Genomic DNA, 16922 nt, shown 5'->3' with positions numbered 1-16922 from the left:
GTCGGTCACAATTGTAGCACTGTACTGTGGTCGAGGGGGTTGGCTTCACAACATCATCGCAGAGTACACCACTTGTTTCCTGCCATCTTCGTATTTGCCATTTCACATGAAGCATAGAACATGAAGAGATTGACACCTTATCAGTGATTTTAAACATATTTAGTCATGAAAAACCGTGTAGTTACGGAAAAAGAAATGTGTTTATACACTTCTAGAAAACTAAAAGACACAATATCCAATTTATTATAAAAAAAAACAAACAAAAAACAGTAAAAGTTTCTATGTTCCATTTGAATCTCGTCTATTTTCGCGTCTGTTAATATGGAAACAGTTGAAGGTTTTATAGCACGTTCTGTTTAATAAGAGAAATTATCAGGGATTCTTTCGTTTGCTTAGACCAGGGATGCACAACCTACGGCCCGCGGGCCATATCCGGCCCGCGATGTGGTGTCATCCGGCCCGCGAAACTTCTGCCCACAGTGCAGGAAATCGGCATGTTAGTAATAAAAGAAGACCTTAAAAAAAAACGAAAAAAAAAAGGGAAGAAGAAGTATTTATCCGTATGTAGGGGCGTCTCTCAATCTTTTTTTCGATGAACGAACATTTCGATTCAGTGCTCCGACTTGGTGTCTCTACGATGAGGCCGGACATTCAGAAGTTGGTTTCGGGAAAACAACTTCAAATATCCCACTAATTACCACATAATTAATGGTAAGTACAACTTGTTTCTAATAAAAAATGGTATCTGCTCTATTTTTTTTTTCCTTTTTGTATTTTTGCGGTGAAGTGGCCCGCGATACGGTTGTCCGAAATGGATATGGCCCGCAGGCCGAAAAAGGTTGGGCATCACTGGCTTAGACGAAGTCTCGTTCTCCGTCACGTGATCTTATGACACATGACCAAGACTGCTTACCAAGTGAGGCAAACTGTTTTCTAGAATTTTTAAAACTGTGCTTTGAAAAGTTCACTTTAAAACCTAAATTAACTCACGAGACACCACCGAGCACGAGTTCAAACCTTAACAATGATCACCGACACTTGCTGTCCGTCTCTGACTGACGTCACAATGATCACCGACACTTGCTGTCCGTCTCTGACTGACGTCACAATGATCACCGACACTTGCTGTCCGTCTCCGACTGACGTCACAATAATCACCGACACTTGTTGTCCATCTCCGACTGACGTCACAATGATCACCGACACTTGTTGTCCATCTCCGACTGACGTCACAATAATCACCGACACTTGATGTCCGTCTCTGACTGACGTCACACCCAGTCTCATCTTCTTGACCATCTCGGGAAGCTATCGTGGTTACTCGGCGGAAGGACACAAGGGTCGATTTCACTGGATTTTTTCGATTTTTATAAACATCGGCAACCGATCGTCGTCGTTCTGAAGAGAGAATTGTCTTCCTAAACTCTGACAAGATGAACACAACCAACACAACTGTGTTAAGTATCATTTAGTGTGACTTTATTTCACAACTCTAGTGACATTGATGATTGTCTCATTCAAGTTTAATACGAATATAATACACTCCAAATCCCATTTATTCTTTTATTCATTTATTTATTTTAGACATAAAGAATCCTACAAATATACCAACTGGGTGAGAAGTGTAGAGGTGTCATGTCCTGTTTAGCAGTCGACACACTCGTAACATCTGAGGTGCCAAGACTCGGCTAATAACTAAGTCTGTTAGCAATCGTCGAAATGGACTTAACTATTTGGCTTAATATAGTCATCGATATTACATGAACTCTGTGAGGTCAAGCGCTGGCTGTAAAGATTGATGTGTTCAGCCTCCTTCAGTACGAGAGCCTGTGTCCTCTGATGTTGTTTCATGTTGGTGTTTTACTTAGTTTTGTATTCTAAAGGGAGACAACACCTGTTCAGTATTAGGTGATGGATGCTCCGGACACTAAATTATCCAGGATGGTCTCTGTTGTTTGCTTTTCAAGGATTTTGTCGACCTCCGATCTTTTACCACTTCTGTGTGTGTGCGCGCTCGCTTACAACTATGCTCTTTGGTGAAACGATCGCGATTCGCTGGAACTAATCCCTGAATAAATTAAAGAACATACCTGTTTGTGTATTAATCTTTAAAAAAAATTAATAAATCTTAAGTAAACTAGAGATCTCCTTTACAAGGTTGATATCATCGTTTATGCGACTTTTTCCTCAGTGTCCAGTAAAGGGTATTCAAGTCACCATTTCACGAATATTTATAAAACTTGATAAAATTAATAAAACGAACAGAAAAATAGAGTTTGGAAGGGTGACTATCTCTTAGTCTTTGTATTGTGTATCCGTTCTTACAAATGCACACACACACACACACAGAGGCAGATATACACCATGTCCACATGAATAAAAAGTTTCAAAGCTGCTTTATAAATAGTAGAGATAGTATAGTTTAGAAATGTTATTTTGTTTTTATTTATCTTAAAATAATCTAGTTAAGCATAAATACTTTAGGCATAGTGAATGATACCTTCATAGAACAATAAAAAAATAAAAAGCCAAACAAACTAAAAGTAATGAGCATCAAGTAAATATCTGTAAGATCTTTATATAAACTAGTTGTTTTGATGTATATTCAAACAGACTGCCAGAAGTTTCCTACACATACAAATAATCTAGCTAAATAATAGAAAACATTGAAAAGTTACATCTCTGTTATGTTTTCTGGTAAAACAATAAAAAACCGTCTAATTATAGTTAATGAGTTATTTTGCTAATGCAGCAATATTATTATACATTAATTAAAGTACTAATCATGGGATTCCTCACCTCCGATTTGACTTGTTCTACTAGAGTGACATGTATGATAACAATAAGGAATACAACATGTGTCACATCACCGTCTGTGAATGCTTTCGTGTCCAAAGGTATAATTTAGCGATTTGGCAATATTTATTATTATTCTTAGACCTACATGCAGACAACCAGTTACCAGTCAAAGTCCTTTCAGCAGTTTTCTAAAATCTGAGCTGTGTACCAAATATATTTCAGCATTTCAGTTGTTAATTTAGAGACTGAAATGCTTGTTACACCCATAGTAAAAAATGCCAAATAAAAGTGATTTGGATATTAAATATGAATAGAAAAAAAATTCATGGATGCACATTCATAAAATCTTGTTTGAACCATACTGATTGTAATATCATAGAAGCTTTCACCAAAATCATAACTTTTAAAATGATTTTAGAATCTTTTAAAGAGATTCTTTTAAATGTTGTTAAATCCTTTTATCTCGTCCACTTAAAAATAAAAGTAAGAAGCAATATAAAAAACAGTACTATCACCACACCCACAATCACAAAATCAGCAACAATATTCAAACGATTGAGATTCCCTGGTGCTCCACTAGACAACAGGGTGACTGCTGTTCACATGCGACTGCTAACGGGGTCGTTCGACCTTTGACACACATCTTGTTCTAACACGATCAGTTTCTCGTAGGACAAACTGAATTTTTTAAGTGGAAAGGTCTTGCCCAGATCTGCGATAATGTCATCCAACCCTCTGGTGTGATAGATGCTGAAGACAACATTTCCGTTTCCTACGTCAGCTGATCGCAACAGGTGCCACGTGATATGCGCGCGCAGGTCTTCTTCACTTCCCTCGCCAAAAAGATCTGTTATGTACTGGGTACCTTTACTGCACCTGTAGTAGCTTCCTGCAGACAGGACTGTAGGGACAGACAGCAAGCCTGTGTCCAAGGGAGGACTGTTGGCGTCTGTAGCCAGGAAGACGCGGTGTGTGCAGGTGTTGGTGATGAGGGGCACGTTAGCTGCCATCAGTCGGTATGGCTGCCAGTCTAGAATAATTCTTCCATCTGGGAAGAGATGGTGAAGGCGGCCGTCCTCACAAGACATGATAGATGTCATATCGTCAGTAGAGAGTGTTCTTAATCCCGGAAAAAGTGTTGTAGTTTTACCAACATTGACATTAAAATTAAATGATGTCAGCCCAACAGTTGTGATTGTCTGAAATAGAATTAATGCTGTTTAAGTTTTGATTTGCAAACACTTTTAAAACAGACATTAGGATAACATAATTAGGAAATATGTCTACATTACCCAATAAACATTCAAAACATACCTATATTATAACTTTATTTAATCTCTTCTAAAAGTACTAAATCCCAATTATTTTTTATACATCACAAGTCTAAATAGAAATTTCATAGCATTTTAGCAAATACGTTATTAGGAAATAAAATTGTTTGTTAAAAGTATGTAGTTATTTTTGTGACAATTAGAAACACTTTACTTCTATGAAATATTAAAAAAATGGTGACATTATCAATGTGTAACATACTTTCTCGGTGACCTGTCGATACGTTCTTAGAAGCTTCTGTCCAATCGCTGTCATGGTGATATCAGTGACCGTTAAGGCAATGTAGCAAATGTTAGGTGTCCCGATGTAGTTGCTACGAATTAGTCTGTGAAATCTCCCAAAGACTCCGCTTCCTCTGTATTCAGGCGCCACTCTTGCTGTACTGTGTATCACTGTCCGTCCTCCGTCTATCAGCTGAGTGTTCAAAAATGCAACCTGGATCAAAGGTGTTTAGATACAATCGATACAGTTGACTACATGCTGCATTTGATTTGCGTTATTAACATACGAAAACTAAAATATTCAAAATTCTGTTACGATTTAATTACATTATTTTTAAATAACAAAAGTAAACAGTATACAAGTAAGAATCAAATTTGTAGACCTTAAAGTACCTCGCAAAGAATTGCCTCTTTAAGACCTTGAAAGTGTCATACCTTACATTCGACGGTACTTGAAAAAAAAACAAAACAGTAGATACATTTGGAGCATCTGATTTGTAAAAAATATTTCGGCTAAAAGAAACAAATACTTATGTAGAAATGTATTTAAACTATGTGAGAGATACATATATCTATCCAATTAATCCTACAATTCTGCCTCCTTTTTTGTAAAGGTAGCCACGAACGCCAGGTCCTTCCACAAGAGACGGGTAGGTGGCAGGGAGATAATCCAGGCCGCTGTACACGTCATCGTCTATCGCCACGACTGAGTCTCGGTCAGCCAGCGATGCCACACAAACGTCTTCATCTGATGGGATCTGCTGCATGTCAGCCGTGTCTGTCGACAGGGAATGTTCTCGAGTTGTGAGGTGAAAACTCAGTCCTTGTCTACCTCTAATGACTTAACCTGTACAAATATTAGAGACAAACCGGATACCTTGTAGTCAGCCGACTTTTTTCACTTTAAAAGTCTTGTAACTGTTATGAACAAAGTACAGGTCAATCATTCTCAGCTACTGCAGTTGCGTTGGCTGAAAAATAACATAAACTATATTTAATAGGTCTGTTCTATTACTAGGATAATAAAGACCAAAGAAATTCTCTTCCCCTACATCCCATCCAGACAACTACACTTTTAGTCCTAACTATTCCTGTCACCACAACAAAAAATATCAGTTTTACTTAAAAAAATCAATTTTCAAACTACTAAAAGTGTCTCATTGACTATAGAACTGAGACAGTAAAAACAGATAGAAATGACAATTTTATTGAAATCATCTACTTATAATTAACTTTATGTTTGAGGGTGATCTGTTTCATCTGTGCTAGTTTGTGTCTATAAACTGTCCTTTCTTAGTCTGTGCTGATCATCGGAGTCAATATCTGATTAATGTTTAAGACACATAATATAAACAATCATTTGTTATTGTTTACAAAAGAACGATTTTAAGACTTCGTTTCTTGTTTTTGCCTTTATTTAAGAGATGCCGACCAAAAAAAGTCACCACACACAGAAACTATTCTATAGTCAATTCAAAGGCATCGCATAAATCACATAATTTATTTAAGGGACTTTAACTTATTCAAACATCAGATAGTCATATAAAAGTATGAAATTATGTATACAAAACCCAAAATCTTTTCATTAAAAAAACTAAGACAGATAATTATAAGATAGATAACATCCACTCTCACTTTTGATTTCTACATACACTTTCACACACAGATCAGTGAGCTGAGAAAGAAAGGTGAGATGAAAAGTAGGAACAGAAGCTAATTCCTTAATAGACTAGAACTTTACACACCCTTACACCCGTGAAGCTGAAGGCGGAGTAAATGCACAAGGTCCCACACAAAGCACTAACAACAAAAAACAAGTAGCAATAGTTCAAACCTCCCTAAATGACATGACATAACTTCACCTTGAACTTGTCCTCACCTAATCATAAGGGAGATCACAAACACAGGGTTAAAGGCAATTTTACATCCGACTTTCCACGAGACGAGACAAACCCACGACAGATCACGTCGGGGTCACCAGGTGGGGTCACCAGGTGGGGTTACCAGGTGGGGTCACCAAGTGTCAGGGACACACACTACAGACAAAGCACATAAGCAAACATTCACTGTGTCCCACATGTATTCTTTGTCACAATAAATCACCATTCCCTGTACACGAGCTTTGCATTTTATATTAGTACGGAGCTTTGATTATCTTTTAGGGAAAAGCTGCAAACTATTCTAAGAACACAAGCCACTAAAATCTATATCTCTCTAATAACAACAGATCATGTAAACACATCAACCACTTAAGTTACTCTAACAAATACTTCTCTAATAACAACCAAACATGTATAACACATCAGTCATATAAAATTTCCAACAAAATATTAAAATTTTACTCCAGTCTTTTTCCGACAGTTACAAACATATTCATAGAAGAGTGTGATTTATCTTGGTCCTGATGCTGCACGTTATAAGTACACATCATCATCATAAAGAAAATACCTATCCATTACCTTGTAGATACAAGGAATTACTCGTATTCCCAGTCTCACAAAAAAATCTTCATCAAGTCTTTCTATTTTAACTTGTTTGGGAGTGACAAAACATGAACAGTTCGTTTAGTTACGCTCTTTCATAAGTCATGTTCACTACCATGCATTCCTAATAGCATACAGCCAAGGGCGACAATCCATGCGGCTTAAAATAAACAAGGGAGATAATCCACGTACCTACCCGCGTTCAAGACTACCACGACAGAAGAGGTTTTCTATGATAAAAGTACAGTTAATGCAAATTACAGGTTTTGGTAACAAAGCAGAGCAGTGGTCTATTATCCAGACTGACATTGTTTCATAATTTTTTTCATAACCACATAAATGGATAAGCTTTTTGAAAGCCTATATAAGTGTTATACTTTTCATCGGTTACCTTGAAATGCCATGTGGATATTGCTCCCACATTTTTCGCATCATTTGGTGAGCCGAAAGCGGTCGACAGACCTATATACTAGGATGGCGAAGTGGAGGCATCTTATTCATTTCTAGTTCATATTTTTTTGTGTTGCCATGTCGTTGCCACTCTCACCATTATTCATCACATGGTGCAGGAAGCGGTCGACCCATACCTACTAGCATGGCGAAGTGTAGGCATCGTACTCATTCTTGTTTAATAAAACTGTTTTATGATTTTTTTTTTTTTTTTGCAACCACGTGTTTATAGCTCTTTGTTAGTTTGAGATGCAGTTGGCAGCCGCTTCCGCCATATTGAAATGCTTGGTGCGGGAAGCGGTCGACCCATACCTACTGGTATTCGAAATGGCGGCATCGTATTCATTCACGTTTTATACATCTGTGTTTAAAGATTTGAATGGGTTTTTTTTATCAACCACTAAAGAGAAGGATTTTTGTGACCCCTTCTGTTTGCATTTTTGCTTCTAATTCAAATATTTTGTAACCAATTATGTTTTTAACTCTGTATTGGTTTGAGTGCATACATTTCTTATCGCTTAATTAACTCTTGACGACCATAACAAACATGGCGGACCTGAAGGCGGAGCTAGACACACAAACGGTGACGTCACTCATCCTCCGTCTGCTCGCTGCTCCACACATGACACTAATATAAACCAACACAAAAAACAACAAAACGAAAGCAAAAAAGAAAACAAACTATAATATTCCTTTAACACACACAGCTTCACGCCCCATCCTGTACTCCCCTCTGAAACATCGCTCGTACTCGAGGTGACATACATATCATCCACCGACCTGTGACGTACATCCGTTATCCTACAAGAAGTTCTGCCAGTCACAGATACCAGTTGGATGCCGCTTTCCACACCAAGCACTGCAAAATGGCGCCCTACTGCACTGTATGGTGTGGGAAACAGTTACAACAAAAGTTTGTAACTGCCATGAACACAAAATATTGTTATTGCTTCTCGTCTTTTTGCGGTAGCGTTGCCCGAGCAACAACCCAAGGGTTGCATTATTATTTATTGTATTACAGCGATACAAACAAACAAACTAGCTAACTAACTAAATTAACTAAATGCTGACACCTTGTAGAAGTTACATCCAAATGTCAGTTATCGCATTCAGAAGCTGTGCATGCAACATTGTGATCTCTCACTTTCTTTATTGTACACTATCACTAAATGCTAGGTGTGAGAGTTCATTGACATTGATAATGTTTTAACCAAGTTTTAACCTTGTAGATTTTTATTTCATGCTTCGTTATTTCAGGACCCTATCAAAGGTAAATGATTCACTGTCGATCCTCAAGCCTACTAGCGACGATGAAGTGATCACACCGGAAAACACGATTCCTGTCCTTGCGACAGCTGTCAGTGGTGGTAGGGGAGGTAATAAAGGCGTGAAGGTCGAGTTGGACAGTCGCTTACACAGAGTCGCCTCGCTTTGGGCTCAACAACAACCAGCATCTGAAAAAATAATTATTTGCTGCTGTACCAACACTAACCTATGAAAATGACAGTCGTCGGGAGTCGGTGAGAGTTTTCACAGGATTAGGGCGAGACTGTAGAACAGGTGGAGCGGAAAGGTGTCTGATACACCTGTAGCTGACGTTTCTTTTGAACCTGAAGTTGTAACCCCTGTGATCGGTCATCCCAGGGGTAGATTCAGTCTGTTTCCTCTGTTAGCTAGCCAACAATGTACTGAATATTTGCGACTGCCTACGGCAAATCATAACAGTTCATCAGCTAATGTTACTTCGTTGAAATACACTTGTTTGATAACCATGAATCTTTACAAAGATTAAAGCTAACAAGTGTATCAGTCAGAAGCTGACAAGTATGCGATTACGCTTCTTATCTCTGAACTTTTTTGGCTTCACTTTTAAGAAAAAGTTTCCCGAGGTATGTAATTTACTCTCTGAAATAGAAACCAAACTAGACGATTTAGATCATGTTGACCTGACTGGCTTTACGAGTTTTATGAAAATTAGAAAATGTTCTAGATACAGATCTGGAGTCATAGTGTTACTTATTCGTAACGAGTTGTTGAGATACATTAATATCATTGAGCATGTTGATTTTAGTTGTATAATAGATGTTAACCTTCTGAAGTATTACAGTCTTGTTCAGAAGCTGGTTTCAGACAATGGTTACTCTTTTGAAATAAGCATTCCATACAAAGAGAAAACTCAAACTCTTGTTCGTGCTGGGCTGTATGTGCCACTTGAAAACCCAGTTTATGAAAGCTTTTTTTTTAAGTTAAAAAAAATTGAGAACATTTCAAAGTATACATTAGCTTTCCTGGAGGTGACTGTAATTACTAATTACTAATCGTCGTTAATTTCAAATTCACCAACTAGTGTTACTAAGATGAAATAACTGAATTTGACATCATGATTGTTCATTGTAGTTATTGAGTCATTTTATAGTCTACTTGGAATATTTCTAGTCTGGTCTGTTGTTTCAATCAACTCATCTTTGTCAACTTTACAGCGATTACACGTTTCTTTGTTTTACGCATGCGTATTTGTTGAAGTCTGTACTTGCTCTGTGTCTTTACAAAGGTTGTCTCGAACAAAACCCCGCCGGTCATGGGCTTCCTCGTAGGACATTCCAAGCAGTTTTCTGACCCACATATCACATAACTTAATGTCATTGTTGCCTTTGTTCACAACAAACATGCAGGCAGGTTCAATGTGATCTTTCACAGAACAATTGTATCTTTCTGGGGTCATTTACCATCGGTAACACTACAAGACGATAAGCGAATCTTATAAACTTTCCTGGGTCGTGAGAAGAGACCTTCTGAAGAATTGTCTCCGCTCTTTGTTTGCAACCTGCACTTATAAGCGCCGGTTACATAGGAGGAGGCTCTGTACGTGGGATTTTACTACGATGTTAAGCGGGATCTTGTATTTATTTTAAGGTAGGGTAACAACGTTTATGTAACTCAAATCATTACTTGTAAATAACTGTAAACCAAAAATTGCACATCAGTGTCATAGTCACTCTCAACTTCTCCGTCGTTCAATCTATTTAAACCAATGTTACTTCAATAGTTCCCAAAATTCTCACTTACGGTCGGTGATGTCCACACTAACACGCACACACGCATCTACACTTCCTTGAATAATTTTCCCTGAAAATCTCTCCTAAGCTGGGACCGCTGGGGCTGGCAAGGTCAGCACACCATGCTGGCGACAGTAACTTGTCTGTACCCCAGAGCAGAAGCGGTCCGGTGGCGCAACGGTCAGCGTCTGTCACCAGTACAGTGAAGGTTGGCTGCCCAGAGTTCATTTCTCGTCTCGGGCACGCTGTTCTTTCTCTGCACGTGGCATCTGTTTGCAGGGCTGGCTGCTTGCCGTAATATAGCCTCAGTTGCTGGCACGGCGTAAAAACACCAACTCCCACCCCCCCCCAGAGCAGCGAGGGTCGACTTGGCTGACACACCTGTTGATGATGATATACACTTGCAGATTCCTGAACAGTAGGTGCTGACTAGGCAGACACACCTGGCTGCCGACGATACATTCCAATAACCCAGAACCACAGGTGCTGACTCGGCAGATAAACCTGGCGGGCGACGATACAGTTCAATAACCTGGAACAGCAGGTGCTGACTGGGCAGAGACACCTAGCTGCCGACGATACATTCCAATAACCCAGAGCCGGTAAAAGTGTATTACGTCACTCTAGTGCACCGTTCAATGTCAAAGTCTGCATTTCTCGTGCTAAAGTAGCAGTCTTTTCAGAGCCACGACAAATGCAGACTGTCAGCATCCAGCTGGAGGAGGAGGAGTCATAATAGATAATGTGTATACCACAATTTTTATAAATTATCTACCTATATTTCATTTTTATTTTTTAGGGTTATCCGTTTCATCAGAACACGCTTGTGCCTATAAGGCATCCTTTCTTAGTCCGCGCTGATCAAGAGAGCTAATAACTGAATAATGTTTTAGCGACATATTTTCCAGCTCTTTTATTATTGTTTACAAAAGTACGTTTTTAGAGTTTTTTTTTTTTTTTATACGACAATACGTTTTTGTTAAAAGCTTATTCTTCCGCTGTCACCAGCTGCTATCAATAGGGTGACTGCTGTTCACATGCGAATTGCGAACGGGGTCGTTTTTAAATGACTTTTTTCCCAGTGTCCAGTAAAGGGTATTCACGTCAGCATTTCAAAATATTTACAAACTCCAACTACAGGAATGTTTGAGCTGTCTTCAAGAAGTCAGGTGAAGAAGATGGTCGGTTAGGGGAATGCTGGGATACAGGAAGACAGGATAAGTATTGAAATGATGGAGGGAATCGGCAGTAATGTGTACAGTCATTCTCGCTTCACCAGGCCGCTAGAGAGGAAGTGACATACAACAAGTAATGAAAGCTACCTGCGCCAAAGGCAAATTAGTAGACGTCTTTACGTGAAATCAGACTAGAAATAGGGAATCAACATTCTACAAATGGAGTAAAATCTGTAGATTAGATTTTTGTAGTCTAGAAAGGCCTGTTTCCAACTCTTAAGAATGTTTAGAACGCTGTAGTCGGCATGAGATTGTTTACTCAGGGATGTGTATAGGTGGATTGCTGTCTATCTGACAAGACCAACGCTTAGTCTCTTGCGAAGTTCTCCACTGTTAGTCTCGACGAGCCAAAAAAATCAATGTGACTAAACCGGAAGCTTTGTATACACCTTCCTCGTTCTAGTAGTTCTAAAGAAATCGCCTGCAAACAGTCAAGTAATGTAAGTTTGTGGTTTAATCATCCCTTAACACAGGGGGCGTGAACTTTTACGCCATTTTTCACTTCAGACAAGGGGGACTGCTACTGACTGTACCAGCTATATAGCTGTCTTTCTACATGTAGTTATCTTCAAAAGTTACCCCTATCAACGTATTCACGAAATTTGTCCTCTGTGAGGTTAATACCACATATAGATCATAATAGTATGCTCTGAGAACCCTAAACATTTATAGTCTACAGTATGTATAGCCTGGGATGTGGTGTTACCTGACCATAAACAGTGAGTAAGTCCTTCCTGTCTGGTCCAGTGGCCCTAATGAGTTCCCTTTGTACTCATACTCATGAGTGGACAGACATCGCATGAAGTGAATATAAACTTTTATGTCTGTGACCACATGCAACTTATCTTCCATACCATTTGTTTCATGTGACTGACACAGGCCCCGCTCGTGGAGGCCATCTTTATTGTGATGTCACCGCATAAGCATTGACATGATGACGTCAGATGACGGACTTCCCATAAGCTTCTTTCTTCCGCCATGTGTCTTCACTAAAGGTGACAGTTCAGTTTTTAACAATCCTGACTTCTAGTTTAAGTCTGAACCTGGTGTCACCTGATTATAGTTTAGTTTCCCCTACCAGTTATCTTCACAGCTTTGTCACTATGGTAATTTTAATCAGGAGCCCGGATGATCTTCAGGACATTTCTTTTGTTAGCATCCTGGGCAGCGACGGTTCGTCCGGATTTTAAAAGGTCAAGACCATGAACCTGTACGTCTCTTTTGATCTGCCGACCTCTACCGTTTCCGCAAAATGAGCCAAAGAATCTGACGTTCTGGTGAGGAGGCCCACATATTGTCAGAAAGAGTGGAATCACATATGATTGAGACTAGCACCGACAAGAGCTATGCCATGGTCAACAGCACCAGTCACAGCATGAACGGTCTACTGAAAGGGTCAGCAGCTACAAGAGGTCAGGAGTTTACCTACACGAGAAGCTGGGTTTCAGGAAGGCAACTGCACGACAGAAATCCATTTAGACCATTTGGAACAGTAACTCCATCATTTACTTCCATGTCACTTTTCAAGCTGAAGGTACAATCTCTAGTGGGTCGGTGGTGTTTGACAAGGTGTTGACCAACAAGGGCAATGGGTACGACCCTACCATCGGGCTCTTCCAGGCGCAACGTGATGGCGTCTACGTCTGCACGGGTCGGGTTTTTACACGTGGAAGTGCCGTTCCAAGCTGGGATTTATTCGTCAATGACCCTATAATACTACTTTTTAAGTCTAGAGCACTGGGTGACTCACGTGACCAGTTCGTATTCCCACTTGCATTATTATGGACTTTTTTTTGGTTGTTGTTTTCCTCTCTGAATTTTTCTCTCACGACTTAATCAATTAAGAGATATATACGAAAAAGTGTAGAAGAAAAGTCATGATATGTATGTGGTTTATTCATCTATAATACAAAGCTATTTATCTAAGAGAATGTTTTCGAGTTATAGAAAAAGAGAGGATGCCAATAAGAACATATGCTTTATCTGCTAACTGTTTCAATCGCCGTTGCCAACGTTCCGTCCCATCTCAAGCAGCACTGCCTCACTATGATCAGCTTTTTTTTTACTTCATTGCCCAGTTACGACAAACTGTGTCTGTAGTCTGTGTCGTGGCTGTATTGAAACATTGATAGTGGATCACAGTGATGCAGAAAACTTATCTGATTAGATGCAACTTATGCCAGTGATCATATCAATAAGTAAAGAAGAATATTTTGTTCTGGCAGAAAACGTGGACATAACTTTTGCATAGCAATATAACCACGATCTTGTTATGTGATGTTCTTTGTTGAAAGATATACTGTTATAGATCGGAAGGCTTAGAGTCACTGTTTTATTTTTTCAGGTAATATTTTCTTAACAGCAGGATCGAATGATCGAAGTAAGATTACGAAGTTTTTATCCTGCTAAACTCCAGCCTCTAATAGTGACTATCTCACTATCTCATTAGCTAAAATAAACTACATGTAGTAAAGCTGCTAAAGACAGTTCGATAAGAGATCGGCTAGACTGTGTCTATTGATACATATCAGAAAATGTAAGTAGCTGTGTGTCTTTTTCAATTATCTATAATGTTGAACATTCATGTAGAAAAAGCTACTATGATGAATATTTGTATAAGTCACAGGTGGTGCAAAGTCTACACATAAAAAATTAATTTGTTAAATGATAGGTTAGAGTGCACGTCATCAGAGATGTTTGACATACCTTGAGTAGGCCATTTCATACATATATATAAACAAGCCCGGCAAAACCTATGCAAAAACACTTCAAGCGGACACAAACACAAAAACACACACACACACAAAACATTTTCATCAAGATGAGCTTGGAATTAACTAGACTCATTAAATATTTACAATGTGGTGACATTAACTCTAGTACCTAACTCTCAGCCTGAGACAAACAAAACACAGTGTGTAGGCCATATGACATTGATAATGGTTTGGAAAACTCTGCTAACATGTGGTGTACTTGTTTTGGTTTTTTGTGTATTTTACCGGCCCGGTTCAAATTTTGAGACCGGCCCCCCAACAGAAAACTTTGCACACATCGACTTGATGGTGGCACTTGCCTTGTGAACAACCCCGATATGTAAAACTTATGATATTGTTTGTGACACTATTTTCTGTGTTGACAATACCCCGTGTGTAGTCATTATGATATTAATGTCGACATAATTTTGTTGTGTAAATAAGAAACAATGTTCATGAGGGATCATACTAGTGACACGAGATGTGACAAGAGAAACACGGACCTCCTGTTGTGAGACAAATATAATTACGTCATATGTGGTGATTTCAAGATAGACTGAGAGAAGAAGAAAAAAGAACAAACTGAAGAAAGGTGTTGGTGTAAAAGAGACAACGTCTACAACAGGTGATAGGTGGGCAAAAAAGCCGACTAGTTGTAAGGGGAGACAATCACAAGTTGTGACGTACACCGGGACATGAAATGAAGTCGAACATCGGCATTAACATCAACATCTACCAGACAGACGACAACTTTTCTCTCCAGACCACGAACATAATGTCCACGCGTCACCCACACCACGTCACTGCGGGCCGTGGCCACGTCTTCAATGTCCTCATCCTTCATCACCCGCACTGGGATACCCGCTTCTTTCAGTCCTTTCACCGTACCCGAGTTCTCACTAACGTTGACTACACAAAGGACCACCACGTTTCTCCACTGCAGGCAAGGTGGTGTTGTGCAGTCGAGTCTCGATGTTGTAGTGATATTTTCTGTTAACATTAAAGTTTGTTTGTAAGTTTCATGGCAGAAATACATCGTACACACTAACACATGCAACTAAACAATGACACAATAACTTGAGAACGTTCCTCGCAAACAAACTTTTTAAATACAACTGATTGTGACCTGTTTTGATTTATAAGACGATCTACTGTACAACAGAAGTCACACTACACAATACTCACACCTACCCGTAGCACCAACACGGAGACTGTGTAGGAAGCTGGCCACCTCACGACCGCACGTCACACAATCAAGTGGCCTGCGACCTGCGTGACTCTGACCTAGATGATACAGTCGTATGACTGGCGGGCCGTCTGTGTGGTCGGGCACACCTCGCTCTTTGTACTTCATAACTTCATGGTGTTCAGCGATATACCTGTCCTTCTCGACTTCCTTCACCACGGCGGGCGGAGAGCGGAGTGGTCTGGTTAAATATTCCACTTGCCAGTCGTCACTGGTTGCATCTCGAAAGAAACAACTTGCCGCCCAAAGATGGAGACCAGAAACTTGTCTCAGCAGCTTGTCACAGAAAGTCTTGAAGTGTCGTAACCTGTAAAAGACATCAGCTACATGGATATGCTTGTCTATTGTCTCAAATATGTGTTTATTTTTATCATGTATGAAAAATTAATTAAGAATGTCACCATTAACTCTGTAAATGAAGTCGAAATAATAACATCTTCTGGTACTGCACAATCTGTATAACAATTTATGTATCAAAGTAAATCTATTTTTATTGCAGTAGGTGTCGACAACTATTTACAAATTGTTACTTATTAAACACTTTATGTTTTTTTAGGATAAGTTATCATCACATCACACGATGTACTACTCACATCCAATCAGGCCCCGCTTCATCAGCGATGACGTACAACGACCCTCCGCTCGCCTCCTGTGACAAGTCGTTGACGGCCTTCTCCACGTCTTCACCATCATCAAGGTCATACTGCAGGAGGTAAGGCTGACCGTGTGAGACACCTGCTGACATTTGTGTGTTTACTGTCTTCAGCAACAGGTGATACATCATGATGCTCGCTGCACGACTCCATTTGCAGGTACTGACAACGTAGACGGGGTGACCACCAAGCAGCCACTGTATGGCCATCAGCAGCAGCACCACAGTTTTACCTGTACCGGGCGGTCCGGTGACAAAGAGTCTGGGAGGCCCCGTGTGTAGCAGGTGAACTTGCTCCGGGAAGAGTGTGATGACAGCAGTATAGCACTCTCCTGTCCACCACACGGCCTGACCCAGGGTCTTGACACTCACACGTGGAGGACATGTACAGGGCACAGTCACTGATGTCGCCGGACCACAAAATCTGTTTAAATCGTTTTATCAAGAAGAAAATATAAATGCATTATCATTCACATCCTTAATCTTTTTTTTAATTTTTAATTTTTTATTTCAAACGTCTATAGTTTGTACCTAGATAATGACATTTGAAAGCTGTATTACTTTTTAATTAACTCAAAATGAAAACATTTTTTAGAAAACGATAAATATCCATTAATGTGACTGAATTAACGAGCAAAAACAAATTATGTTTGTAACATGACCAATGTACAAAGCATGTAATTTGGATAAAATCA

At 39.4% G+C, this 16922-nt stretch overlaps 2 protein-coding genes across 3 annotated transcripts; both read right to left on the bottom strand.

Moving 5' to 3' along the window:
- Positions 1–2277: 2277 nt before the first annotated feature.
- LOC112559844 (histidine N-acetyltransferase-like) lies at positions 2278–6465 on the bottom strand. 2 transcript variants are annotated; one of them, XM_025231298.1, is made up of 4 exons: positions 6098–6465; positions 4943–5199; positions 4333–4566; positions 2278–3998 (listed from the first exon to the last, which is right to left on the bottom strand). In XM_025231298.1, exons 2-4 carry the CDS (start codon positions 5117–5119, stop codon positions 3399–3401), a joined length of 1011 nt encoding a protein of 336 aa, XP_025087083.1. In that variant the 5' UTR covers positions 5120–5199; positions 6098–6465; the 3' UTR covers positions 2278–3398. The 2 variants fall into 2 exon arrangements, with proteins under 2 accessions (XP_025087083.1, XP_025087084.1); XM_025231299.1 differs by lacking the exon at positions 6098–6465 and adding an exon at positions 5230–5610 and having other exon boundaries at positions 4943–5130.
- A 6986-nt stretch (positions 6466–13451) lies between these two features.
- On the bottom strand, positions 13452–16440 carry LOC112559807. The gene is made up of 3 exons (XM_025231229.1): positions 16169–16440; positions 15521–15882; positions 13452–15319 (listed from the first exon to the last, which is right to left on the bottom strand). The coding sequence occupies exons 1-3, from the start codon at positions 16435–16437 to the stop codon at positions 14979–14981; spliced, it is 972 nt and encodes a 323-aa protein (XP_025087014.1). The 5' UTR covers positions 16438–16440; the 3' UTR covers positions 13452–14978.
- Between the last annotated feature and the right edge of the window lie 482 nt (positions 16441–16922).

The sequence above is a fragment of the Pomacea canaliculata genome, linkage group LG3, assembly GCF_003073045.1.
Source record: "Pomacea canaliculata isolate SZHN2017 linkage group LG3, ASM307304v1, whole genome shotgun sequence".
NCBI lineage: Eukaryota > Metazoa > Mollusca > Gastropoda > Architaenioglossa > Ampullariidae > Pomacea > Pomacea canaliculata.
The sequence above is the reverse complement of the archived record's forward strand: the minus strand, read 5'-3'. Positions and strand labels throughout refer to the sequence as shown.

Excerpts from the sequence above, each read along its gene's own strand:
- LOC112559844 (XM_025231298.1), bottom strand. The coding sequence starts at position 5,119 with ATGCAGCAGATCCCATCAGATGAAGACGTTTGTGTGGCATCGCTGGCT. Across the intron at positions 4,567-4,942 it reads ACAAAAAAGGAGGCAGAATT|GTTGCATTTTTGAACACTCA; the intron begins GTAGGATTAATT and ends CCTTTGATCCAG. Across the intron at positions 3,999-4,332 it reads ATCGACAGGTCACCGAGAAA|ACAATCACAACTGTTGGGCT; the intron begins GTATGTTACACA and ends ATTCTATTTCAG.
- LOC112559807 (XM_025231229.1), bottom strand. The coding sequence starts at position 16,437 with ATGGCCATACAGTGGCTGCTTGGTGGTCACCCCGTCTACGTTGTCAGT. Across the intron at positions 15,883-16,168 it reads GAAGCGGGGCCTGATTGGAT|GTTACGACACTTCAAGACTT; the intron begins GTGAGTAGTACA and ends TGTCTTTTACAG. Across the intron at positions 15,320-15,520 it reads TCTCCGTGTTGGTGCTACGG|AAAATATCACTACAACATCG; the intron begins GTAGGTGTGAGT and ends TAATGTTAACAG.